Consider the following 20,617-nt stretch of genomic DNA (forward strand, 5'->3'; position numbering starts at 1 on the left):
TGAAAGGAAGAAGGGAAATCGGTCTGTCGTTCTCTAAAAGAGATGGTTTAAGGGTGGGTTTCTTAAAAAGTGGGGTTATATGAGCCTGTTTAAATGCTGAGGAAAAAACTCCGATGTGAAGGGATGCATTAATGATGCAAGTAAGTGCAGGTATAACTGCAAGAGAAATGGCTTAAAGGAGATGAGATGGAATAGGATCAAGCAGGCAAGTAGTAGGATGATTAAAAAGGATGAGTTTGGAGACTTCTGCCTCAGACAGTGAAGAGAAGGACGTGAATGAGTGTATGTTTGCTAGTAAAATGTGCTTGACAGATTGTGGTGTGGAAAATTGTGCACTGATGGTTTTTATAAATAAAAATGTGACAAAGTCATCAGTTGTTAGAGTTGATGAAGGAGGGGGAGGAGGAGGACAAAGGATGTAGGTAATTAAAAAACGATTAATCCTTATTCTAAAGGATATAAAATAAGACAAAAGACACAATAAGACATAAATATGTGTGTTTTTAAGTAATAATAAACAACCTCTATCCCAGTATTATTCAAGCCAATAAGCAACTATTTAATAGTAAGAATTGGACACTAAAGTGTTACAAATATTCTTATTGAGTCACCAAAGTATTTAAAGAGAGAGAAGAGTACATAGAAAGCATACATTTTTTAGGTTAGACTAATTATTATTATTTATTTTTTTTTGTATGTTAAACCCACTATTGTATTGTATATAAATGTTCTACAGTCTACACACAGTATTAAGTCAAGGGAAAGTAATTAAATTACAGTAACTAATTATTTAGTAACTAATTACACCCAACACTGTTGTTCAAGTTAATCTCAGGACTCAGTATCCCGGGGCTGTGGAATACAGTAAATGGCATTGATATTTCTGAAGAACTTAATGAGGTGTGCTTAATTTGCACAGTTCCGTTTTTCAATATAAATATAACAATGAAACTTTTTTTTTTTTTTTTTTTTTTTTTTTTATAGTGTTAAAACTCTTTGCGTATCTTCAGAATCCTCCTGGTTACACATCAGCGCGTGTCTGTAGTGCCACCTGCTGGCTGAGCATCCACTCTGAGCCTCTTTACCTGACAAATTTGGCCTGAACTTGCTTCCTTTCGTTCTTCTCGTCTCCTGTTCGAGCCATCATCACAGTCCACTCTCACAGGTAAGTCCTTATGAACTCAAAATGTTTATCGGTGCTAAACTGTAGAACTGCCAACCTGAATTCAGAATGATTGCACAAATGGTTGATCCTAGCGTGACATTTATTTTAGATGTGCAAGATTATATATAGTGTCGTACCTTAGTTTAATGTACTCTAACATTTGATCGTATAAAAGTCTGACTCATCTGGACATTTCAGCCTGTGTGTACAAAACACACTGGATAAATCAAACACTAATAGAATATAATGCCTTTTGAAATCCTTATGTCGTTATTGATTACATTTAAGAACTGCAGTTCAGCTCTGATGATCAAAGATTCTCATATACCATCTCTCACCTATCAACCTCTACTCACCCGCTGTCTTCTCTTCATCTGAACCATCTGGCACCTCTTATTTTTTCATGCTTGACCAATCTGTCACCTTCTCCCAGGGAAAGAGGGTTTCCTAATGCATCTGAATAATGGAATGCATATAGGAGGATTTTAACTTGTATTTTAGCTTCTGAATCAAGAGGAGGCTGAGAGGCAGAGCGCCAACACTGAGGCACACCTTGAGTTTGTTTTCACAATCCAGTGCCTCTGTGATGAACAGAAGTTAATTAAAGTTCATATAAGCTTTGGATTTGTGTCAGAACTCTTAGGGTCATCTCATCTACTTTTTTTTCCTGAAGTAAACCAGGGCTTGGAAAAATGCATGTAAAATAATGTATTTATTATTTACTAACATGTATTATTTTAACACTTATTATTTATTTAATTGTCATTAAATATTAATGTATTTTAATTATAGTAATTAAGTTTTAATTAATAAATGAAGACTTTCATTCATTAAATGAATCAAAAGTGACAGAAAAGATGTTTATAATGTTACAAAATATTTACATTTTTATTCAGCTGTTTCTTTTCATCAAAGAATTAAAGGAGAAATTGGCTGCTGAAAATTCGGCTTTGCAATTATAGAAATAAATTACATTTTTAAATATAATAAAATCGAAATCAGTTATTTTACATTAAATATTTTTGAATTCCTTTACTACATTTTTTCACTATATAATCAAAAATAAAAATAAATTCCCTTGAGAAGCATAAGATATTTCTTTTTAAAAAAAAATGTACTAACACCAAACTTTTGAACAGTAGTGTATGGTTTAAACTACTTTTGTTTAACCTTGCTTAAATATTAACAATTTCATAAACTCATGTTTACTTAATAGTTGCCATTTTCTACACTTGGATCAGACATCGTGTAGTTGGGCCTGATTTGGCAATAAGACTCTTTATGCAGAAGAATCTCAGTGCACTTGCTGGAATAAATTAATTTATAATTTTTAAATAAATCAAGTAAAATTGCAACTCTGTGAATGTATTAACAGGAATGAGGTCTCATCTGACTCTTTTTTTTTTTACATAACGATTTCACTGACTGTTAAGTGATAAATTATGGATCAATGGTGTCAGTCTCATTCTGTAAATGCCTCACAAAGCAAATGTGTTTAAAATTTCAGATGGAAAATCACTAATGGAGAAAACTGAGTAATATTTTGACTTTGTAGTTCACATTTATTTATTTATTTATTTATTACTTCAAATGAACCAGTTAACTGTGTATTATTTTTTATCTTTTAAAAGAGGAGAGAATCTTTAGGAAGTGGAGGAGCTGTTGTTTGCACCCATATTTTGTGTTAATTGCATTTACATTTGTATTTAATTTGTTAAAAACATATATATAGTATAGAAATGCATGATTTGTAATGTAACACCCCTTGTAATGTAACACCCCTCAATTCAGAGCAAATGTATATATTTTGTTACATTACTGACCTTAAATTTGGTTATAAGATAAATGACTTTATCATTAGTGAATATGATGTTAAAATTACAATGATATCTGTTGATCTGGTCAGATAACCATGAAGTCATTGACCCAGCCTGCTGCTTTTAATAGATAGATTAAAAAAAAGAGAGCGAGCTAAATGACAGACTTTCACGAGCCCCCGGACAGAGGTCAGCAGAGGTCAGGTGGTCATGAAATGTCGTGTCAACATCCTGGTGCAATGCACGTCCTGAATAAAAATGGTTCAGTGTTCGGGTTTTGTTGAGAGCAGCTCTGGCTGATCTCAGTGGAAGCATGCTCACGCTGACACTGAGGCTTCTGCCAAAACAAGTACGACAGAGGCCAGAGAAAACATAACATTAAAGAGCTATAGTTCTAATGCAGAGGGAGGCTGGACTGATTATTTGCTCAGTGATATCTTCAAAGATGTGACTTTTTTTTCCCTAAGTTTCATCTAAAAAATGTAAACAATATGAATTTATTATTTTGGTTTATTGATGTTTTAAGCTTTAAAGATGCATGAAGTCTTTTGTGTACGTTATGACTAGTTTTTTTGATTAATTCGATAAAATTCTATCAATAATTAAAGGAAAAGTGTCTAGTAATTGAGGGTTGCAGAGAAACGCTTGTAAAAAAAAAAAAAGAAATGTAGGTAATGTGCACTTGTAGTGTAAATGTCTAAATGTGTCTATAGGGCTGTCCGCAGAGTATGATGATAAACTCAGAGCAACAGATGCTACAGCAGTGGATCACTCAATCCCACAGCACTGACCATCCTGACAGGAAAGATACGGCCAGGCTACATATCAAACATATTTCACTTCAAACACGTCTATGAAGTGTCTTAATGTCACTCAATGAAAGCAGTAACTGAATCCTGTGAACTTTAACACACACCTGGTTCTTTCTCACTTTCAGACACTGATTGATCTCCAAGGATTTGCTCAGGGAGATAAAATGAGGAAAAATATGATTTACCATCTACCATTAAACCCATAAGAAGGAAGTATAATCTCTCTATGAGTTCTGGTTCTTTTGCATCTAACTGCTAATGTAAATCAGCTTGGCTTTCTGGATTCCAGGAAATGTTTTGGCAATTAAGCAGTTGTCTTGGTCTGAATCCGAATATCTGCTTTCGATGCACCTCTGTTACCAAGCAAAAAAAAAGAAACGAAATAAAAATATTAGAGGCATATGTTCCATGTAGCACACATATTGATGCATTAGTCAATGGCCATCTGTTCATTTAGTAGCTGACCTGTTTAATCCATGTGGCCTTTCAATACATATGTATCTCTGTACATTGAAACTATATAATAGAGGATCTCTATGTACAGTATCTCCATATGCAGCGAGTAGGTCATTTTAGAGAGAAAGTAATTATTATATATCAGCTATTATATATTATTGTCCTTGATTTTGGCTGAATGTAAGTCTTATAAATATATTTTATTTTGCATGTACTGTATATAAAAAGTGAAACCGCATTTCCTCTGGGTCTGGGTCATTTTGACTCTGAATCAACATGAATCATGCCGGTTGTTATTAGACTTTGACTCTGACCTGAAACAACATGACCCGTTCCTAACGGGCTTATCACTTTAATTCCATTGTTTAAAACCTGCCTCCCATTTACACGGAAGTCTTGATCCAATACAGGAAACTTGTAGCAGCCTAGCAGTTCTGCATCCAAATTATGAAATATGCATGCTTTTCTTTGTGAGATGAACAGTGATAAGTTATCATATAAAAATTCTGTACAGTTTTCGGGACTGGGACTGTGCTTAGGCTGTGCAAGGCCAATTCACCACAACCTCAAGAGAATTCACACTCACCGCTTTGCTGTAGACCTCAAATGAACCTAACAACATTATTTCCTTCAGTTTAGAGCAAGCATGCACAAGTGTTAAAATACAATTTTACATTGACTCAAGAAGATTAACTACAATTTTTATTGTCCCTCCCAAAGTTAGTAGTTAAAAAGAAATCCACAGGTTTGAATTAGCCAACATTTAGAATGCAAACATAAAGTATATTATGTAAATGCATTAACTGGCTTAAAATGCAAAATTTAAATTTATGCAGTGGCCTATATAGCATGTCTCTTTATGTATAAAAGATTTCTTGAAGTTTGAAGATTGCTGGTTTAGAGACGAGTGAAGCAGTCAGTCAGAATGTTCCTGTATTTTCCACCAGATGTCACTAAACATACAATATACACAAATTACTTCTGACACATATATAGTATTGTATCAGACACGTTTATAAAAATTGTGTATGGTAATCGCACGGAAACGTTTGGCATTTTAAAAAGAATTGCCTGGATGAGATATTCCTTATTTAAAGACACGAAAGTGAATTATTAAAGCACTTTAAGTCTGGTTAAATCTCTTTACTTTTATTCAGTAACCTTAGAAAACGCTCGAGTTTTACGTTAGCACTCTAGAGGGGTTCTAGTTGTTGCGTCACATCCAGGGGCCCCCGGGGACTCAGCTAGATGCTGTTGGGCGTGACGTCACACACGAAAGTTTGATACAATGCCCTCCATGTTTAGGGGAAGTTGAGTGTTCAACTGACAACAGCAACATGTGACGTAGCGAAGACATGTAGGTGATCAATGGATTTTTTACTTAATTGACGCGACCGCTTGGAAAGCGAAGGCTCGCTGAAACGGAGTTTGACCTGTGCAGTTTTTTGGGTGAATGGTTCGTGTAACACCTAACTCTAAAGCGGGCTGCTTTGGGTAAAGCGTGAATCGGAATTAGTTTCCACCGGGTTGTTTTTTGGACTCTTTTTGTAAAATGAAGAACCCGTTGGACAGACGCTTTTAGGACTGTTCTTCGGCGAATACTGGCGAGAGTCAGGCATCGTCCGTTAGACAAGTACCAGAATGATAAAGCCCAAAGTGGGTCGGATGTTTCTGGCGACATGTGTCGGATCGTTTTTCATTCTTATATTATACTTCCAGAACATGTCAAGATCAGGTGAGTCTTACTAATAAAGTAGTGATGTCTGATTCGTGAAGGATCTGTTCTTTTGAGTTGGATATTTTAAATGAACTGGATCATTTTGGCAAATTGGACCGAAACTGCGGTTCTGGAATAACGACACGCGCACTGAACCATCAAACCGTTCCATTCGGTTCGATTCGTATGATCAGATGTCAATTGTTTGACTAATTAGCTTGTATAACAGTTTTGTCAACACGCACATAACAGTTTCGTTTTAGATATGAAGACATGTTTTACTGGAGACATTAATTGTAGGACTATTAACGGTAAATGTATCTCAACCGCTTAGCTTTAAACGCTGTATCAATGTTAAAAGAAGAACCGACCTTATTTCAAAGTTGAAGGTCTGTCATATGCCGGCTTAGTATGTTTTTATTTCTGGGTCCAGTCAACGAATGAACTTGATACATGAATTACAATAAAATTAATAGAAAAGATTAGGTTAATAAAATAATCCTATGTTTATATGTATCCTTTTTATCCTTTTTTTTTTTTTTTTTTTTTTTTAAATAATGTAATATGCAACATCCAACCCTGTCGAATGAGAAAACCTAACTATGTGACAAGGAGGCGATTATGTATGTGATTCCTGCAAAAACATACGAATTTATCACTAATTTGCTCAAATGTGAAATAGTTACAAAAATTGCCATAAGATTGTGTTTGCTAAGCTACATCCGTGTATCTACTGAAATGAAGTAAGGGCTGTGAGCTCAGAGCATATTCGGCTGTAAACTTGTTGTGCAGCTAATTATTTTAATCGATGGAAAAAGGAAGTTAGATAACATGTTTCACCAGCCAAATGTAGGTTACAAATCAGACTTCTTGCAGCAGGTTGCGACCACATCCTAAATTCGGTCTTGGATTGATGACATTCGCCTTTTTAAACGTTAACTGTGGGCACTGATGGTGCAAGTGCATTTTAACCCATAGCTCCTCCCAGGTCTGGACATCGTAAATGTCTTGGGTCAATGCCATCAAGGAATGGTCATGCTAGTTTGCTTTTGTCTGTTAAAGTAAATAATTGTCACTATGCATTAAATGGTGTGATCTTTAAATATAGCCAAAAGGTTGTTGGTTTTAATCCCAAACAGGCTGATCCATTAATAATTCTGTAACTTTCTATAAGATTTTCTGTTTTTCACTAGTTAACAATACTGTTCTAACCTGTGTTGAAAGACTTAAAATGACCACTTACGCTGTGAGATCTTTGGCCTTGTTTGCACCTGGTTTTTAGATACATTTTCAGTGGTCTGATCACATTATGAGCTGAGATGCAGTACCGATTACACCTGGTCTTAGCATGCATTTTTAAATGCATCTCCTGTGACCACTTGTGTTCCTATTTCCTCACATCTTATTTTGTCCGGAGGATGAATATGATGACTGAAACCATTATGCTGTTTATGAGCGAGCAGGAAATGGAAGCAAATGGAAAGGATATTAATGTAACAGCAATTTCAATCATAATCTGTGTGTGGCACAACATAATGTAGCTTAGTTGGAATCGATTGTTTTGGCGCGCTTGCTCAAAGCATGTCCCATAATGTTCACATTTTATTTATAAACTGCAAAAGATCAAATGCCTTTTTGACTACCTCTGGAAATGAAAATCGAAAAGCTCAAATAATTTAGCCTGTATTTAACATTGTCCACTCGTGGTTGATGAAAAGCATCTTGATATCAGGTGTCTGAAGAATTGACTGTCAGATTAAAATCCCTTGAAAAATCGAGTTAGCACCTTAACGTCAAATATTAGTCAAGACATGATCAAGATGCTTTAACAAAATTTTGAATTCAGTTAGGATGGCAGATTCTTCCAGTGTTAATTGGGTAAAAATATAAAGTTAATCTCACAGTGAGATTGTCTGATGTTCCATTGGCATGTCATATCAAGTTTCTGACATCAGTTTGGTTTTGCGTATTTGATTGGTGTTTTGTTTTTTAGTTGTTGTTTTTTTTACATCAAACCAATGTCTTTTCTACGCCAAGTGCCTATGGCAATGATTTAGTGCATTACCGTCACTTCCAACTAACAAGCTTCGGTAGTTAAAGTTTAGATAACACAGACATGCATGCCACATTAAAACAGTTCTTCTGACATACTAAAACATCAAACTGTATTTAGAGTGCACACGTGTAGAATTCAGCCTGCAAACAAAAAACGGCTGTTGAAACCCGCTGGAAACAAAGCAGACAGAGAGAAAAACTGCCCCTGGAATGTTTGGAAAGCCCCCACTGGGAGACTCTGGGGCATTCCAAAACCTTTTAAACCATTCCCTTGATGCCGCGGAGAGGAACGGATCACCTTGAAGAAGGATAGCGTGAGATTAGAGAAGAAGGGGGAATTAAAGGTCATTGGCTTTGGTTTTCCCCAGAGTTTTGGGAAAGGCTTCATATGACCATGTGAGATTTTTCAACCAAAGATTAATTAGATTCATGACAGGTTACGGAGGTAAACCTGTGCTGTGACTGTAATTTATGAGTATTGAAAGCACTTGGACAAGATCAGAAGCAGCATGGGGTAGTAGTGAAGTATGTAACCACAAAAGATGTGTAGATTATGGTTTCCTGTGAATTATATAAGAAACTTTGAACAAATAAAGATAACTGGTAGTGATAGCTAATGTTTATTTCTTGAGTCTTTTGTTGAAAATCTTATTATACAGCCAAGATTGCAAAGCTGGCTGTCAAAATAACTTATTTTGTGTTTGACAGAAGAAAGAAACTTACATAGGTTTAGAACAACTAGATTATGAGTAAATGATGACAAAATGTTCATTTTCAGGTGAAATATTCCTTTAATCTCATATTTGTATAGTGCTTTTTATGATACAAATCATTGCAAAGTAACTTTAAAAAAATTAAGTTTCTGTGATATTTAGTAGTAGCTTATCAGTGGTGACTGTCAGTTTATGTACATATATCAGAAGTTTTCAGAAAAATTAATACAAGACGTAGTCAACCAGACAATGAACACTACTAACAGCAATTATTATATGATGCAATCAAACTTATAGCAATATTTGTCGGTTCTGTATGTTGTTTCAGGGTTAGCATCATCTGGGGTCCTCTGAGGGGTTGGCATCATCTTTTCTCAGGTGTTCTGGATCCAGACAGAAGCTTGTGTAAATCCTAGTTACCACGAGATACTAATCATGTGGCAAAACAGAGAAACAAATAGAGACGTAATTAGCATAGCTGCTGTTCCAACAAAGTAAAATTCATTTTACTTGAAGCTTGAGGCTGGCTGCAAAAGGGAGTAAGTCCCATAGACTCCCCATGATAAAATGCCCAACTTTACAGCAGCAAAAAACATGTTTACAGCCTGGTTCAAAAAAAGATTTTGGTCTATATTGCTAATTTTGCCCTTCATGACAACTGTGAGGGGGGTTAATTTTTTATAACTCATCCGTTTAAATTATATTAAGCCTTAAAGTTCTGCATAATTAAGGGCGTGGTCACTTGAGTGACAGGTGGATTGCCGCTGCTGACAATGAACACTACTAGGAGGAGCTAAACCATTTAGGGCCTTATAGGTAGGTAATAATAATTTGTAACTGATACAGAACTTAATAGGTAGCCAGTGCAGAGACTGTGGAATTGGGGTAATATGATCATGTTTTCTTGACCTGGTAAGGACTCTAGCTGTTGCATTTTGGATTACCTGTAGCTTGTTTATTGAAGATGCAGGACAAACACCCAACGGTGCATTACAATAGTCCAGTCTAGAGGTCATGAATGCATTAACTAGCTTTTCTGCATCAGAAACAGTTAACAGGTTTCACTTGGCAATGGTTCTAAGATGGAAGAATGCAGTTGCTGTCTAATATAACACCAGATTTTTTACTTTTAGATGAAGTAACAGTTCATTCGTCTAGTTTCAAACTGTAAACCATACATCAATGGAAAGCCTATTTATTCAGCTTTCAGATGATGTATGAATCTCAATTTCGAAAAATTGACACTTGAACATAGTTAAAGTGATTGTATGCTCACGTTTTCATACAGGGCATTATTTGCTTAAAGCTTTTCTTTTTTTGGCTCATAGACAGTTATTTGCTGTGCCACACCCCTTCAATGGTCACACGGTCACACTTCACAGGAAGTTTGGCTATGCTGTATAGCACTGTGACCTCTTTGCTTCTAAAAAGTGGTTCCAATAAAAAGAGCTGATACGAGTGATCTTAAAAGTAGTGCTCTCTAGGTGTCTTGGCCTAATACTAATACAGCTATCAGTAATTACCTTAAAATGGCTTTTGTGTTTATGTATGTTTCTTCACAAAACCACTTGATAACCGTCCTCAAGTGTTGGCACATTTATCGTGTGATCAAGTTCGCAATAGGAAAGTTGTTTAATCATGAAATATTGAATTTCCCCTCATTCTTCCACCGATATGCTTCTTTTTACCTGAAGCCAACATCAAGAAAACTAGTCCTGCCAAAAGGCAACCAGTGATGTACGCACATTTAAGGAAAGTTTAGTGGTTTGTCCATGAGAAACATATGGAGCTGCTTCCCTTTCTTGCAGTAAGTGACTGTGAGTCAGAGCAAAGATCGAATACTCATCTGGGCTGTGGGTGAGCTCTTATTTAAAAACCTTTTTGACATTTCCAGTACTTGAGGGTCATTTCTTTGACCTTGGTGCCATCACACCCAATGTGGGCAATTTGAAAGTAAGACGATGTATTCGTCCTTTTAAAGTCTCAGAGTGGACTTCTTGTTCTCATCTGATAATACTGTGTCTGCTGAACGTGCCGCAGTTTCATTGCTTATCTTACCACCATCAGTTTCTGCTGTTCGTTGTTTACAGAGGCAACGTAGCTGACTTCGCCACTCGTCAAACTTCTTTTCTCTTGTTTAGTTTGACATAGACAGTCTGATTAATCTCAGTTGAGCATTTTACTCAGCTCCCTCAGTTCATTCTGGTAAAACTGCATATTTAAGCATAATATTAAAGTAGTTTTAGGTATTCCTGATGTCGATTTTCAAAATTGCTTATAGCAGCAATGAAATGGGAAATAGTCAACTTGTTGTCCAACTAGTCAACTGATTATAGAGGGATACAGCGTTCATTTCTTCACGGATAATTTGTTCCGAAGCATTTACACCGCATGGTTGTAAAACATGAGCTCACCCTTTACCATCAAGCAAATGTCCAATGCTCATATGTGAGACTGTTGGAAAAGTTTATGAAATTCATTACTCCAGAGGCCTCGAAGCAAAACTCTTTTTATCCTTGAAAACTGAGACAGTATAAAGTGATTGAAAGTCAAATTGGATTTCGGATTTTTACTTTTTGCAGTAATGCAGCCTAAATTGCTTTCTAAATTGTTTATGTGACTTTTACTCATTTTACGCTTTAGTTGTAGTTAATTAAAGTGATTATGCTCACACAGGTTGGAGTCAGCCTTATCGATTTTGGGATAAACCACCTCGGACGCTACAATCTGAGAAAAAAATGAACTGATTTGAATGGATTGTTCAGCCAAAACTGAAAGTCTGATATATTTTACTCATCCTCATGTTGTTTCCAAATGTGTATGATTTGGTCTCTTCTTTAAGAACGCAAAAGAAGAAATCTTGAAGAATGGTTTGTTTTTGACTCCGCTCCGATATCGTTTGTGTTCTTTCAAAGAAAGTGTCATTCAGGTTTGAAATGACAATGGTGAGTAAATGTTGACAGAAGTTTTTCAGTGCTCTGTCCCTTTAATGTTTGATTAATGGTTGATGGTTTTGATGTTCTCTTGCACAGATAAATACACTTGCAACGGTATAAAAAACACTTTCTGACAGGATCCTTCAGGCACATGCGTTTGGTATAGCGTCATCAGCCATCGTTGGTTTGTCTAAGCATTATATTACCCATAAAATGACATAACTCTGCGAGTCGTTCTGCTCTACGGGGCCAAGTTTCCCAATAGACCCGTTTTAAATTTTATGAGGAACTGCGCACAAGATGCTTTTGATTTAACATGCATTGGTCAGTATCCCACCAGCCCTCTTGATCCTTCGCTATTCCTTTCAGACAGCTGAGACTGGAGATAGATTTTAAGCCGTCAGTGATTTGGATAAAATAAACAAATGACACAAAGGACATGAACAGATTGTTTGATTGCCAAACAATAGCGCTCGTTTGGATAGAAGGCAGTTTCTTGATGTAGAACAGCTTGGGAGACGCAAGTTTGTTGTATCTTCTCTTTCAATTTCTTAATTTCTTAACTTCAGGACTGGGAAAGAGAGAGGAGCTTAATAAATAAGGGGAATTTCCAGCCTAAAATGGAATTTTGGGATTTGGAATTAACAGTCATGTCTCTATGTTAGTCAGGGATAGAGTGACACCCTCACACTGAGGCTCTGAAGAGAAAGATAGAAGCACAGTCTTTCTTCACCTTTTCATATCACTTACATCTCTTTCCCTCTTCTCAATTCCGTCCATAGTTATCAGAGTAAAGCTCATGCTATGAATGGAATACTGTACAGCAGGATGCGCTGGGCCACTTTGAGTGGATGTAATTTTATCCAAATCTCTGATTAAACACATTTCATACTTGATAATGGATTCTGCTTTATGGCATATTAAGGCACGCATTGGAGTTCTACTTAGTGTGCTTGGGGCAGAAAGGAAAATAATTGCTTTAGTTAGAAAACTGTTCCCCTCTGCCCTTTATGGCAAGTAAAACTTATTTTTACAGAAACAGGTCTCTTTAGGTATTCATTAGAATTTCAGCCTAAGCATTTTAATTATTTTGCACTGTAATTTGATCAAATCAGTAATTCTCAATCATGTTCGTTCTTGCTTCATAGCTTACCATTTCATTACTGCCTCAATTTTGCAGCTCCTGGAATTATGGGGTGTTTACATATATAGAACATACACCATAATTTAACATTCAAGGTTTGACAGAAATAAGAGGGAATGCTATGGTTTGCTGTATGCTATATTTGTTTTAATGAAAACTTTTAATCAGCAAGGATGGATTAAATTGATCTAGTGACCGTAAAAATGTTTACATTGTTGCAAAAATTCAGTTTCAAATAAATGCTCCATCAAAGATCCACAAATATATATCTCAAAAATGTTAAGCAGCACAAATTTTTCAATAATTTAATAATAAGAAAGGTTTCTTGAGCAGCAAATCTGAAAATTAGAATGATTTCTGAAGAATCATGTGACACTGAAGACTGGAGTAATGGCTTCTTAAAAATCTAAAAATATATATATATATATATATATATATATATATATATATATATATATATATATTAGTAGAAATCAGTGAAAGTAAACATTTTTATTTTAAATTGTAAAGAAATAAATAATATTATATTACTGTTATTACTCTATACCCCAACCTTTTTGAATGGCCATGGAACAATTGTCAAAGAGCTACAATGTTATACAAAAAACTCTTGTCCTTGAGCCCTACAATGTACAAAAGAGGAAGCTGACAAACTAAAAGTCACAGTAAGTCAGTTTCATATTTTTCTGCGGTATCTTAACCTACATCTTAATATACTACTGGAAACCGTGTATTTGAAGCAGCAGTTTCTGGGAAAATACGCATGAGTCAAGACTTGTGGCAAATGGTTTTAATGCACATTTTGTATGAATAAGAACAACTTGTGAAACGTTCTGATTTCATCATCAGACTAGTTTCTATTCTAATTCTGATGGGTTTCATGACACGAACGATGCTTCCTGACATCACAGCATCCAGGAAACACGAGCTCTTATGTTTCCACTGTTGTTTCAACCAGAGTAACGTGATCCTCAAGGTCATTTGAATGTGTTTTCATATTTAGACTATAGGGGCGAGAGCACCAGCTGTGAAGACAACTGAGAAGATAAATCATTCGATTGTAAAACAAAAACTCAAAAGTCACCGCACAGAACAAAAAACTCTCTCCACACGAGGCCGAGCAGAATTCGATTAGTAAGGGAGCAGTTGCAGTACCGCAGGAGGGCTTCCTGCCCATTACCTTGCAAACTTTTGATAAAAGCCTGCTGATTTGTGTGTTGTCCTCTATAAACCCTCACAGGCCAACATAAATGGCCATAAGCCTCTGTAGCATTCCAGCAAACAACCTTTGTTGTCGCCGCCTGGCCTCGGTTGACTTGTGGAACCTCACTCATAGTGCATACTAACAAGGCTAGAAAGAGACCTCATTGTTACCCACCTTTGGAAGCCGTTTAGCTTTTTGTCTAGCAAGTAGCTCGGATTGTTTTGAGGAACTCATTTAGCAATTCTTTGGGTGATACTGTGTTGTTTCTAGTCATCACTTAACTTCTATTCTGTCTTTTTCTTCTAGCAATTCTCTAAGTTACTATGTTCCTGTTTAAAAAAAAAAAAGAAGTCACAAGAGGAAGTTAGCTTGCACGTCATTCTGTGGTTGTGAATCAGACAGCTCTTAACGATCTCTTGCATACACTTCCTTTTTAAAAAAAGATTCTCATCTGTTGATAATGATTAGGAGTATATTGTAAAAAGACATAATTTTGCGATGGCAGCTCTGATATGTTGGTGCTTGGCACAGATATCAGATTATGGTGTTTGGTAACACAAAATACTTCCTTTTTTATGACTTTGTAGACTAACATTTAGCAACTTCATTATCTGTTGTGAGGAAACCGACTTCACTGGGTCAGAAATATGAGTTTTTACAACAAATAGGAGCATATTTTACCTCAAATATTTCACATTGGAATGTATATGAGCAGCACAGCTCAAGACTGTATGCTATCCTTTTTTTTCATTCACTGAGCAGGTCTGATGTATTGGCTGAAAGGCAGAGGTTTTTGAGTGGGTGCTAGTCATCTGGCGAATTAAGCAATCATGAATTTTAATTAAGTTTTATGACTAGATGCTCCCGGAAGGTTACCAAGCAACATCTTCATGTCTGAATTAATCAATATTCACATGCTTTAATTTTTCAGCTTATTTATTACACAGGGCTGATTAGTGAACTAGCCGTTCAGATTCTACTAGTTATTTAGAGTACTTTTTATTATGCTCTGGCTGTTTGTTTTTGAAAACTGAAGTATGCACATCCTTAGCATAGACTTCATTGTGCAGAAGCATTTCACTTGCAGATGTTGCTCTGTCACTTTTTACTGTAATACAGTAATAAGCCCAAAAACAAGTAAAATAAGCACATTTAGACTTAGTTGACACTGTAGAAGTTATTTATTTACATGTAGTGTTGGCTTATTTATAGTTTTATAGTTGAATAATGAGTGTATGTAATGACTGGGAAAGCCATTAGCGTCTGTTTCATAGCACAAACTTTGGTCTGCATATGTACTCAACCCCATCCCATTTCCTTCTTTCTGCCTCTTCCATGTCTTTTCATGTTCTTCCATGTTCTTCTTCCCTTCCATTTTTCATCTGATCATCTGCATCATTTAAAAAAAAATGTTTATTGATATAAAAAGACAAAAAAAAAAGTTCCCCCACATCTTAAATGCCTTTAGTTTGTCCTGAGATTGATGATCAGCATTTTTGAGGTTTAAACACTTCCTTTCACCGACCATTTACTGAAAAGGATCATTTTGGGTATTTATTTTTTTTATTGTTAGAAGCTATTAACAGAAAGTGTCTTTTCTCTTTTTGCCATGATTGCTTATACTCCTCCACTCTCTCAGTGTCCAGACTTGCTAGCCTGTGCTCCATTTCTAAGCATTTAAAGTATCCCTTTGACTTAGCTGGCACATGTGTGAAACCAATCACTTACGTTAGCAGCAAGGGCCCCAACACAGACTGAAGGAGTGTGTGTGTGTGTGTGTGTGTGAGAGAGAGAGAGTGTGGGTGAGACGGGGAGTAATGGGGGAAGTGGCTTAGACTGAAGAGAACAGACTGTTCCTATAGAGAAAGCAAATGTAAAGGAGGAATTTAATGGCCGATCAGTTAGGTGCAAGAGTCAGAGAAGGCAGTAATTGTGGACCAGCCTGGTCCCCATATGCTGAGAATTAACAGCTCTAATCTTTTATAGCTCAATAACATGATCTTACAGACAAAGCGCTTTGATCTCTGCTCTCTCCACACAAGGTCATGAGTCTCTTAACCCCAAAAAAAACTCTTTCGCAGGAAAATTCGAGTGGTGCTTGTACATGCAGAACTTGCGGTCACAATAATGGGATGTACTGTAGTGAGTGGTTGCCAAGGCAGTGCTATGTGGTTGTTAGGGAGTTCAGAAAGGTTTTTAGCATGTTGCTATGCAGTTTCTAGGGTGTTCTGGGTGGTTTCTTTAGTCCACATCAAAAGACCCCTCCTTTGAGTCTCTATGATATTCTGGTTAATATAAGTTCCTTTAATACAAGCTAATGCACTCAATGTATTGTTAAAAGATGTTTAGCATAAATTAGTAGTACAGCTCTCAATGCAATATGCACAATGAAGTTTAAAGCTTAGGGGTTAGAGGCTTGTTCTTTCCTGCACTGACCATATGTAATAGCAATACAATAAACCAATTTAAAAAAAAACTAATGTTTAATGGATGTCTAAATGTTTTGCTTTTGGAGATATTATCTTTCTGTTGCCATCTCTTATCTTTTGCATTTGTTGTGTGCTTCTAGCTTCTGAACAGATTTCAGGCTGGAACAGTTTCTCAGTTAAATCAGGAAGAAGTCCTTTGCAGACGCTACAAGAAAATGACCAGGTATGTATTTCAGCAATGAAATGGTGGAGGGTTTTTTTTCTGATTAACTGAGGACAGAGTGCTTTTTTCAGGCCTCTGGTGTTGAAGGGACAGATTTTAACAGCAGTGGAAGTTGAATTACTAAAAAAAAATAACCTCACATTCCTGGAGAGGTTCAATTCATTCACCCCCAACACCTTATTGTTACACAATCATCATCTCATAAATGCACATGCAAACCATCTGACAAAATGAAATTATATGTATCACAACTGTGCCAGGGTTGTACTTAACATAATTCAAAATAAAATGTTTTAGACTGCTCATGTTTTTCCAAATCTGTACGACTGACTTTCTTCTGTTGAAAAGAGAATAATCCTAGATACTCTTTTCATATAATAAAAGTAAAAGATAACTGGGTCGGTCGAAATTGGCAAACACAGTATATTAAGACTAATCCGCTTAACTTTAATTTAAACCCATACAATTATCTTGGAGATTTACAGAATCTGTTCATTGTGTAATGGAAGCAAACAGCCAGGATGCTCTCTTGTTTTACAGACAAAAGTGAGTTGTATGGGTTTAGAATGACATGATGTGAATGATGGCAGTCTTTTCATTTTTTGGTGAACTATCCCTTTAAAGGTCTGAGTGTAACGTCAAAATAAAATCCTTCTAATTTAAACACTACCAACTCATCAAATCCTATTATATTATCGCTGTTATTAAACCCATCTGTGGCTCATCCCCCAGGCAAAACCGTTATCCTCCCACAACAGCTATGTGCCTCATGGTTTCACAAGAACTTCCTTCAAACGGCAACTGTCGTATCACATAAAGTCACGCAAATACATGTCTTCGCATGTAGTGCAATCTGTGGTTCCCATAAGTGCACTGTTTAGAAATCCTACATTCGGTTTCAGAAGAAAAGACTTCAGTTTTAAATAAGTTCACTCAAAAATTTAATTCTCTTCTGAAACCGTGTGAATTTTTTTTTCTTATAATTTCCTCTTGTACCATTCCTTCCTGTCCTCCAGCTGGAGCAGTCTGCAGTGCAGGCCACTCTGCAGGGTCGAAGGCAACTTCTGGAGGAAACCTGTCGCACCCACACCCGCAAAAGACGCGTACTTGGCCCAGAGGACCTCCGCCATCTCATAGTGGACGATAAACACAAGTTATTGTATTGCTACGTCCCCAAAGTGGCATGTACAAACTGGAAGCGTGTGTTGATGGTGCTAACAGGAAATGGGCGCTATCGCGAACCACTGGCTATTCCAGCCAATGAGGCTCACGTTGCAGGCAACCTGCGTTCGCTCTCAGAGTACACCACGGCTGAGATCAACAAGCGCCTACGTACATATCTAAAGTTCCTCTTTGTGCGTGAACCCTTCGAAAGACTTGTCTCGGCGTATCGCAACAAGTTTACCCGTAGCTACAACACGGCCTTCCATAAACGCTACGGGACCAAAATCATCCGGAGGCATCGTGCGGACCCCCAGGCCGAAGCACTGAAAAAAGGCAACGATGTTTCCTTCGAGGAATTTGTGTATTACTTAGTAGACCCCCAGACTCAGAGAGAGGAACCGTTCAATGAGCACTGGGAAAGGGTTCACTCCCTTTGCCACCCTTGCTTGATCCATTACGACGTAGTGGGCAAGTACGAGACTCTTGCGCAAGATTCGCGCTACATCCTGAAGTTAGCAGGTGCCGAAGGAGAGGTCAAATTTCCGGCAACGTCCAAAAGCACCAGGACCACTGGTCACATGGCCGCCAAGTTCTTCGACAACATCAGTCCGTTTTACCAAAAGAAACTCTTCAACCTTTACCGAATGGACTTCTTGCTTTTTAACTACTCTGTGCCGGCATACTTAAAGTTGAAATGAGGGTTTCAGCAAGTTTCAACTGATCCATAACTTGCGGGCACTGATGCTAAAACTTTTGCTCTTGTGCCTGGATTCGAGTGAATTACCTGAGGGGGAAGCTGTAGAAGATGCGCCTTGGATGTGGCGTCGCCCTCACTCCCTTGAGGCGAAATTCAGCTTTGTGAACAGATTAGTGTTGGCTGGGGTGTTTCATCCCATCCCGAAAGGTCATAAAATACTGTCTGTAATTCCTTTGGCTTTGGTAACTTGTGACCGAGCTCCAAGTATGTGCCTTTGTCCTTCTGAATGGTGATAAGTGAAGCGGGATTCTTCATCAACAGACAAATGCTATGAATGTTTCATCTCCTTTAATCTTCACCACCCAAGAGGATATTTATGGTATTGTTTACGTAGCATATTTATTGTGGATTTTGCTCTTGAACTGAAACCAACAAAGCCTTGATGTTAATCTCGAAGAGATTCCTTGAAGCTGATCTCAAAGCCTCCTTTTTAACATTCCCTGGATACAATTTCAGACCTTAACCTTATGCACAAAGGTAGTTTCCAAGTCACAAACTGTCATCTGTTTCAAGCAGATAGATAGTAACATATTAGAAGGAGACCAGAGTAAGGGATGAATTTAGACTTTTCCTGCATTGACAAACTTGACAAGGCTGTCTACCTTGGCCAGTTTGGCTACTCTGGAAAGAAATGGTGTTCTCAGAGTCACCCCTTTATTTAGCATGCACCGGGCTGGGTAAACAGTGCATAACTGTGGTTGGGGAAAGGTAGACGCTCATCAGTGCGACTCTTGTTAAGCTGTGGATGCAGGGCATTGCGGGTCAAACATCAGCATGATCCTGGGAGGAAACACTCAACTTATGAATTTATAATAAGGGTTAAAGTGCAATAAAGGTTTTTAAAAAGGTACCAGTATGTGTTTAGAGGATTATCTATCCCTTAGAACTCTTAAAGTGAGAGAAAATCAATCCCTGACAGTACAGTTTAGCGACTTTTGGGTCATTAGCACTTGGTTGAAATGACCCAGAATAATTTTGGTATTTCTTCTTATCGGTGAAAAAGGCTAATGACTCATTTTTATGGTTGAAATGATGATGAAATCTTTAGAGAAAGGGTGAGAAGAAGGAGTCGGACTAATATCTGGCTGTCAGGCAGACAGGTGCACAGTGGGTACCTTGTGTGCCACATTGCATAACGAACCTTCCCAAATTGCTCTTGGTAATGTTTTGTTGGAAAATATTTTCTATCTAGCTAGTTAAAAGAGTCCATTTCAGTTTTGAGCTGGAATATTACAGACTTTTGTAAGGACAAGGGAGTCATCTATAAGTCTAGGTTTATAATTCATTTCAAAGAGCAATATATTTAATCATTTGGAGAGGAACGTCATGTCTTGATTTGAAAGTTACAGGAGTCCCAGCTCTTTTGTCCTGCCATAATGTCATTATTCTGATGTCAAATTATGAATGTGTTTGAGGATTCATATGAAAAATGTGATTGTGGGACAGCCTTTAACTGTATGAGCTGAGCTGTTGAGAGTGTAGCAACAGTATGTGCCATTTGTGATGTAACTAACAGTTTGCACCTGTTTTGAAAGCTTGTGGGCATACATGTGCTGCAAAACTGTGAATGTCAAGTGTGCACTAGACAGTAAGGAATTTTGCTTTGAAGAGGTAAATAAACTTTTACATTTTCTTTTCAGTGGACAGCAGGGAATACATCAACCAACTGAGATTATTTCATGGGATTACTTTTGTTGGTTTTTTTTTTACATTGAATTATAAAGGCAAACTGCCTCTTGTTTTTTTTTTTACTATTTTAGGGACCACAACACTCAACTGTAGAAAAATCATGTGATTAAAGTTAATTATAATTCAGAGAGAAGATATTACAAATGTGTTGAATAAAACTGCCAAATGAACAATATAATTGTCAATTCATTTAAGTGAACAAACAATTAAATTCATAGTAAGATATTACCATTTTCCAAAGTGTGGTATTCTGAGAGAAAAAAATTACAAACTGAGAGGTACGTTAGATTCTCTGTATATGAGATATTGTATCCAGTAAAAGTATCTAGCAGCAAT

At 36.9% G+C, this 20,617-nt stretch overlaps 1 protein-coding gene across 1 annotated transcript; it reads left to right on the forward strand.

Annotated features, from left to right (window-relative positions):
• The first annotated feature begins 5,498 nt into the window (after positions 1-5,498).
• On the forward strand, positions 5,499-20,506 carry LOC113041545 (carbohydrate sulfotransferase 11-like). Its single transcript, XM_026200142.1, has 3 exons — positions 5,499-5,985; positions 16,589-16,671; positions 17,688-20,506. Exons 1-3 carry the CDS (start codon positions 5,892-5,894, stop codon positions 18,531-18,533), a joined length of 1,023 nt encoding a protein of 340 aa, XP_026055927.1. The 5' UTR covers positions 5,499-5,891; the 3' UTR covers positions 18,534-20,506.
• The last annotated feature ends 111 nt before the right edge of the window (positions 20,507-20,617 follow it).

Source organism: Carassius auratus, chromosome 23, assembly GCF_003368295.1.
Source record: "Carassius auratus strain Wakin chromosome 23, ASM336829v1, whole genome shotgun sequence".
In the NCBI taxonomy this organism is placed as follows: Eukaryota; Metazoa; Chordata; class Actinopteri; order Cypriniformes; family Cyprinidae; genus Carassius; species Carassius auratus.

Bases quoted from the DNA above. Each gene is read 5' to 3' on its own strand.
- LOC113041545 (XM_026200142.1), top strand. From the start codon at position 5,892: ATGATAAAGCCCAAAGTGGGTCGGATGTTTCTGGCGACATGTGTCGGA. The intron at 5,986-16,588 runs GTGAGTCTTACT...GTGTGCTTCTAG, and splicing joins CCAGAACATGTCAAGATCAG to CTTCTGAACAGATTTCAGGC. The intron at 16,672-17,687 runs GTATGTATTTCA...CCTGTCCTCCAG, and splicing joins CGCTACAAGAAAATGACCAG to CTGGAGCAGTCTGCAGTGCA.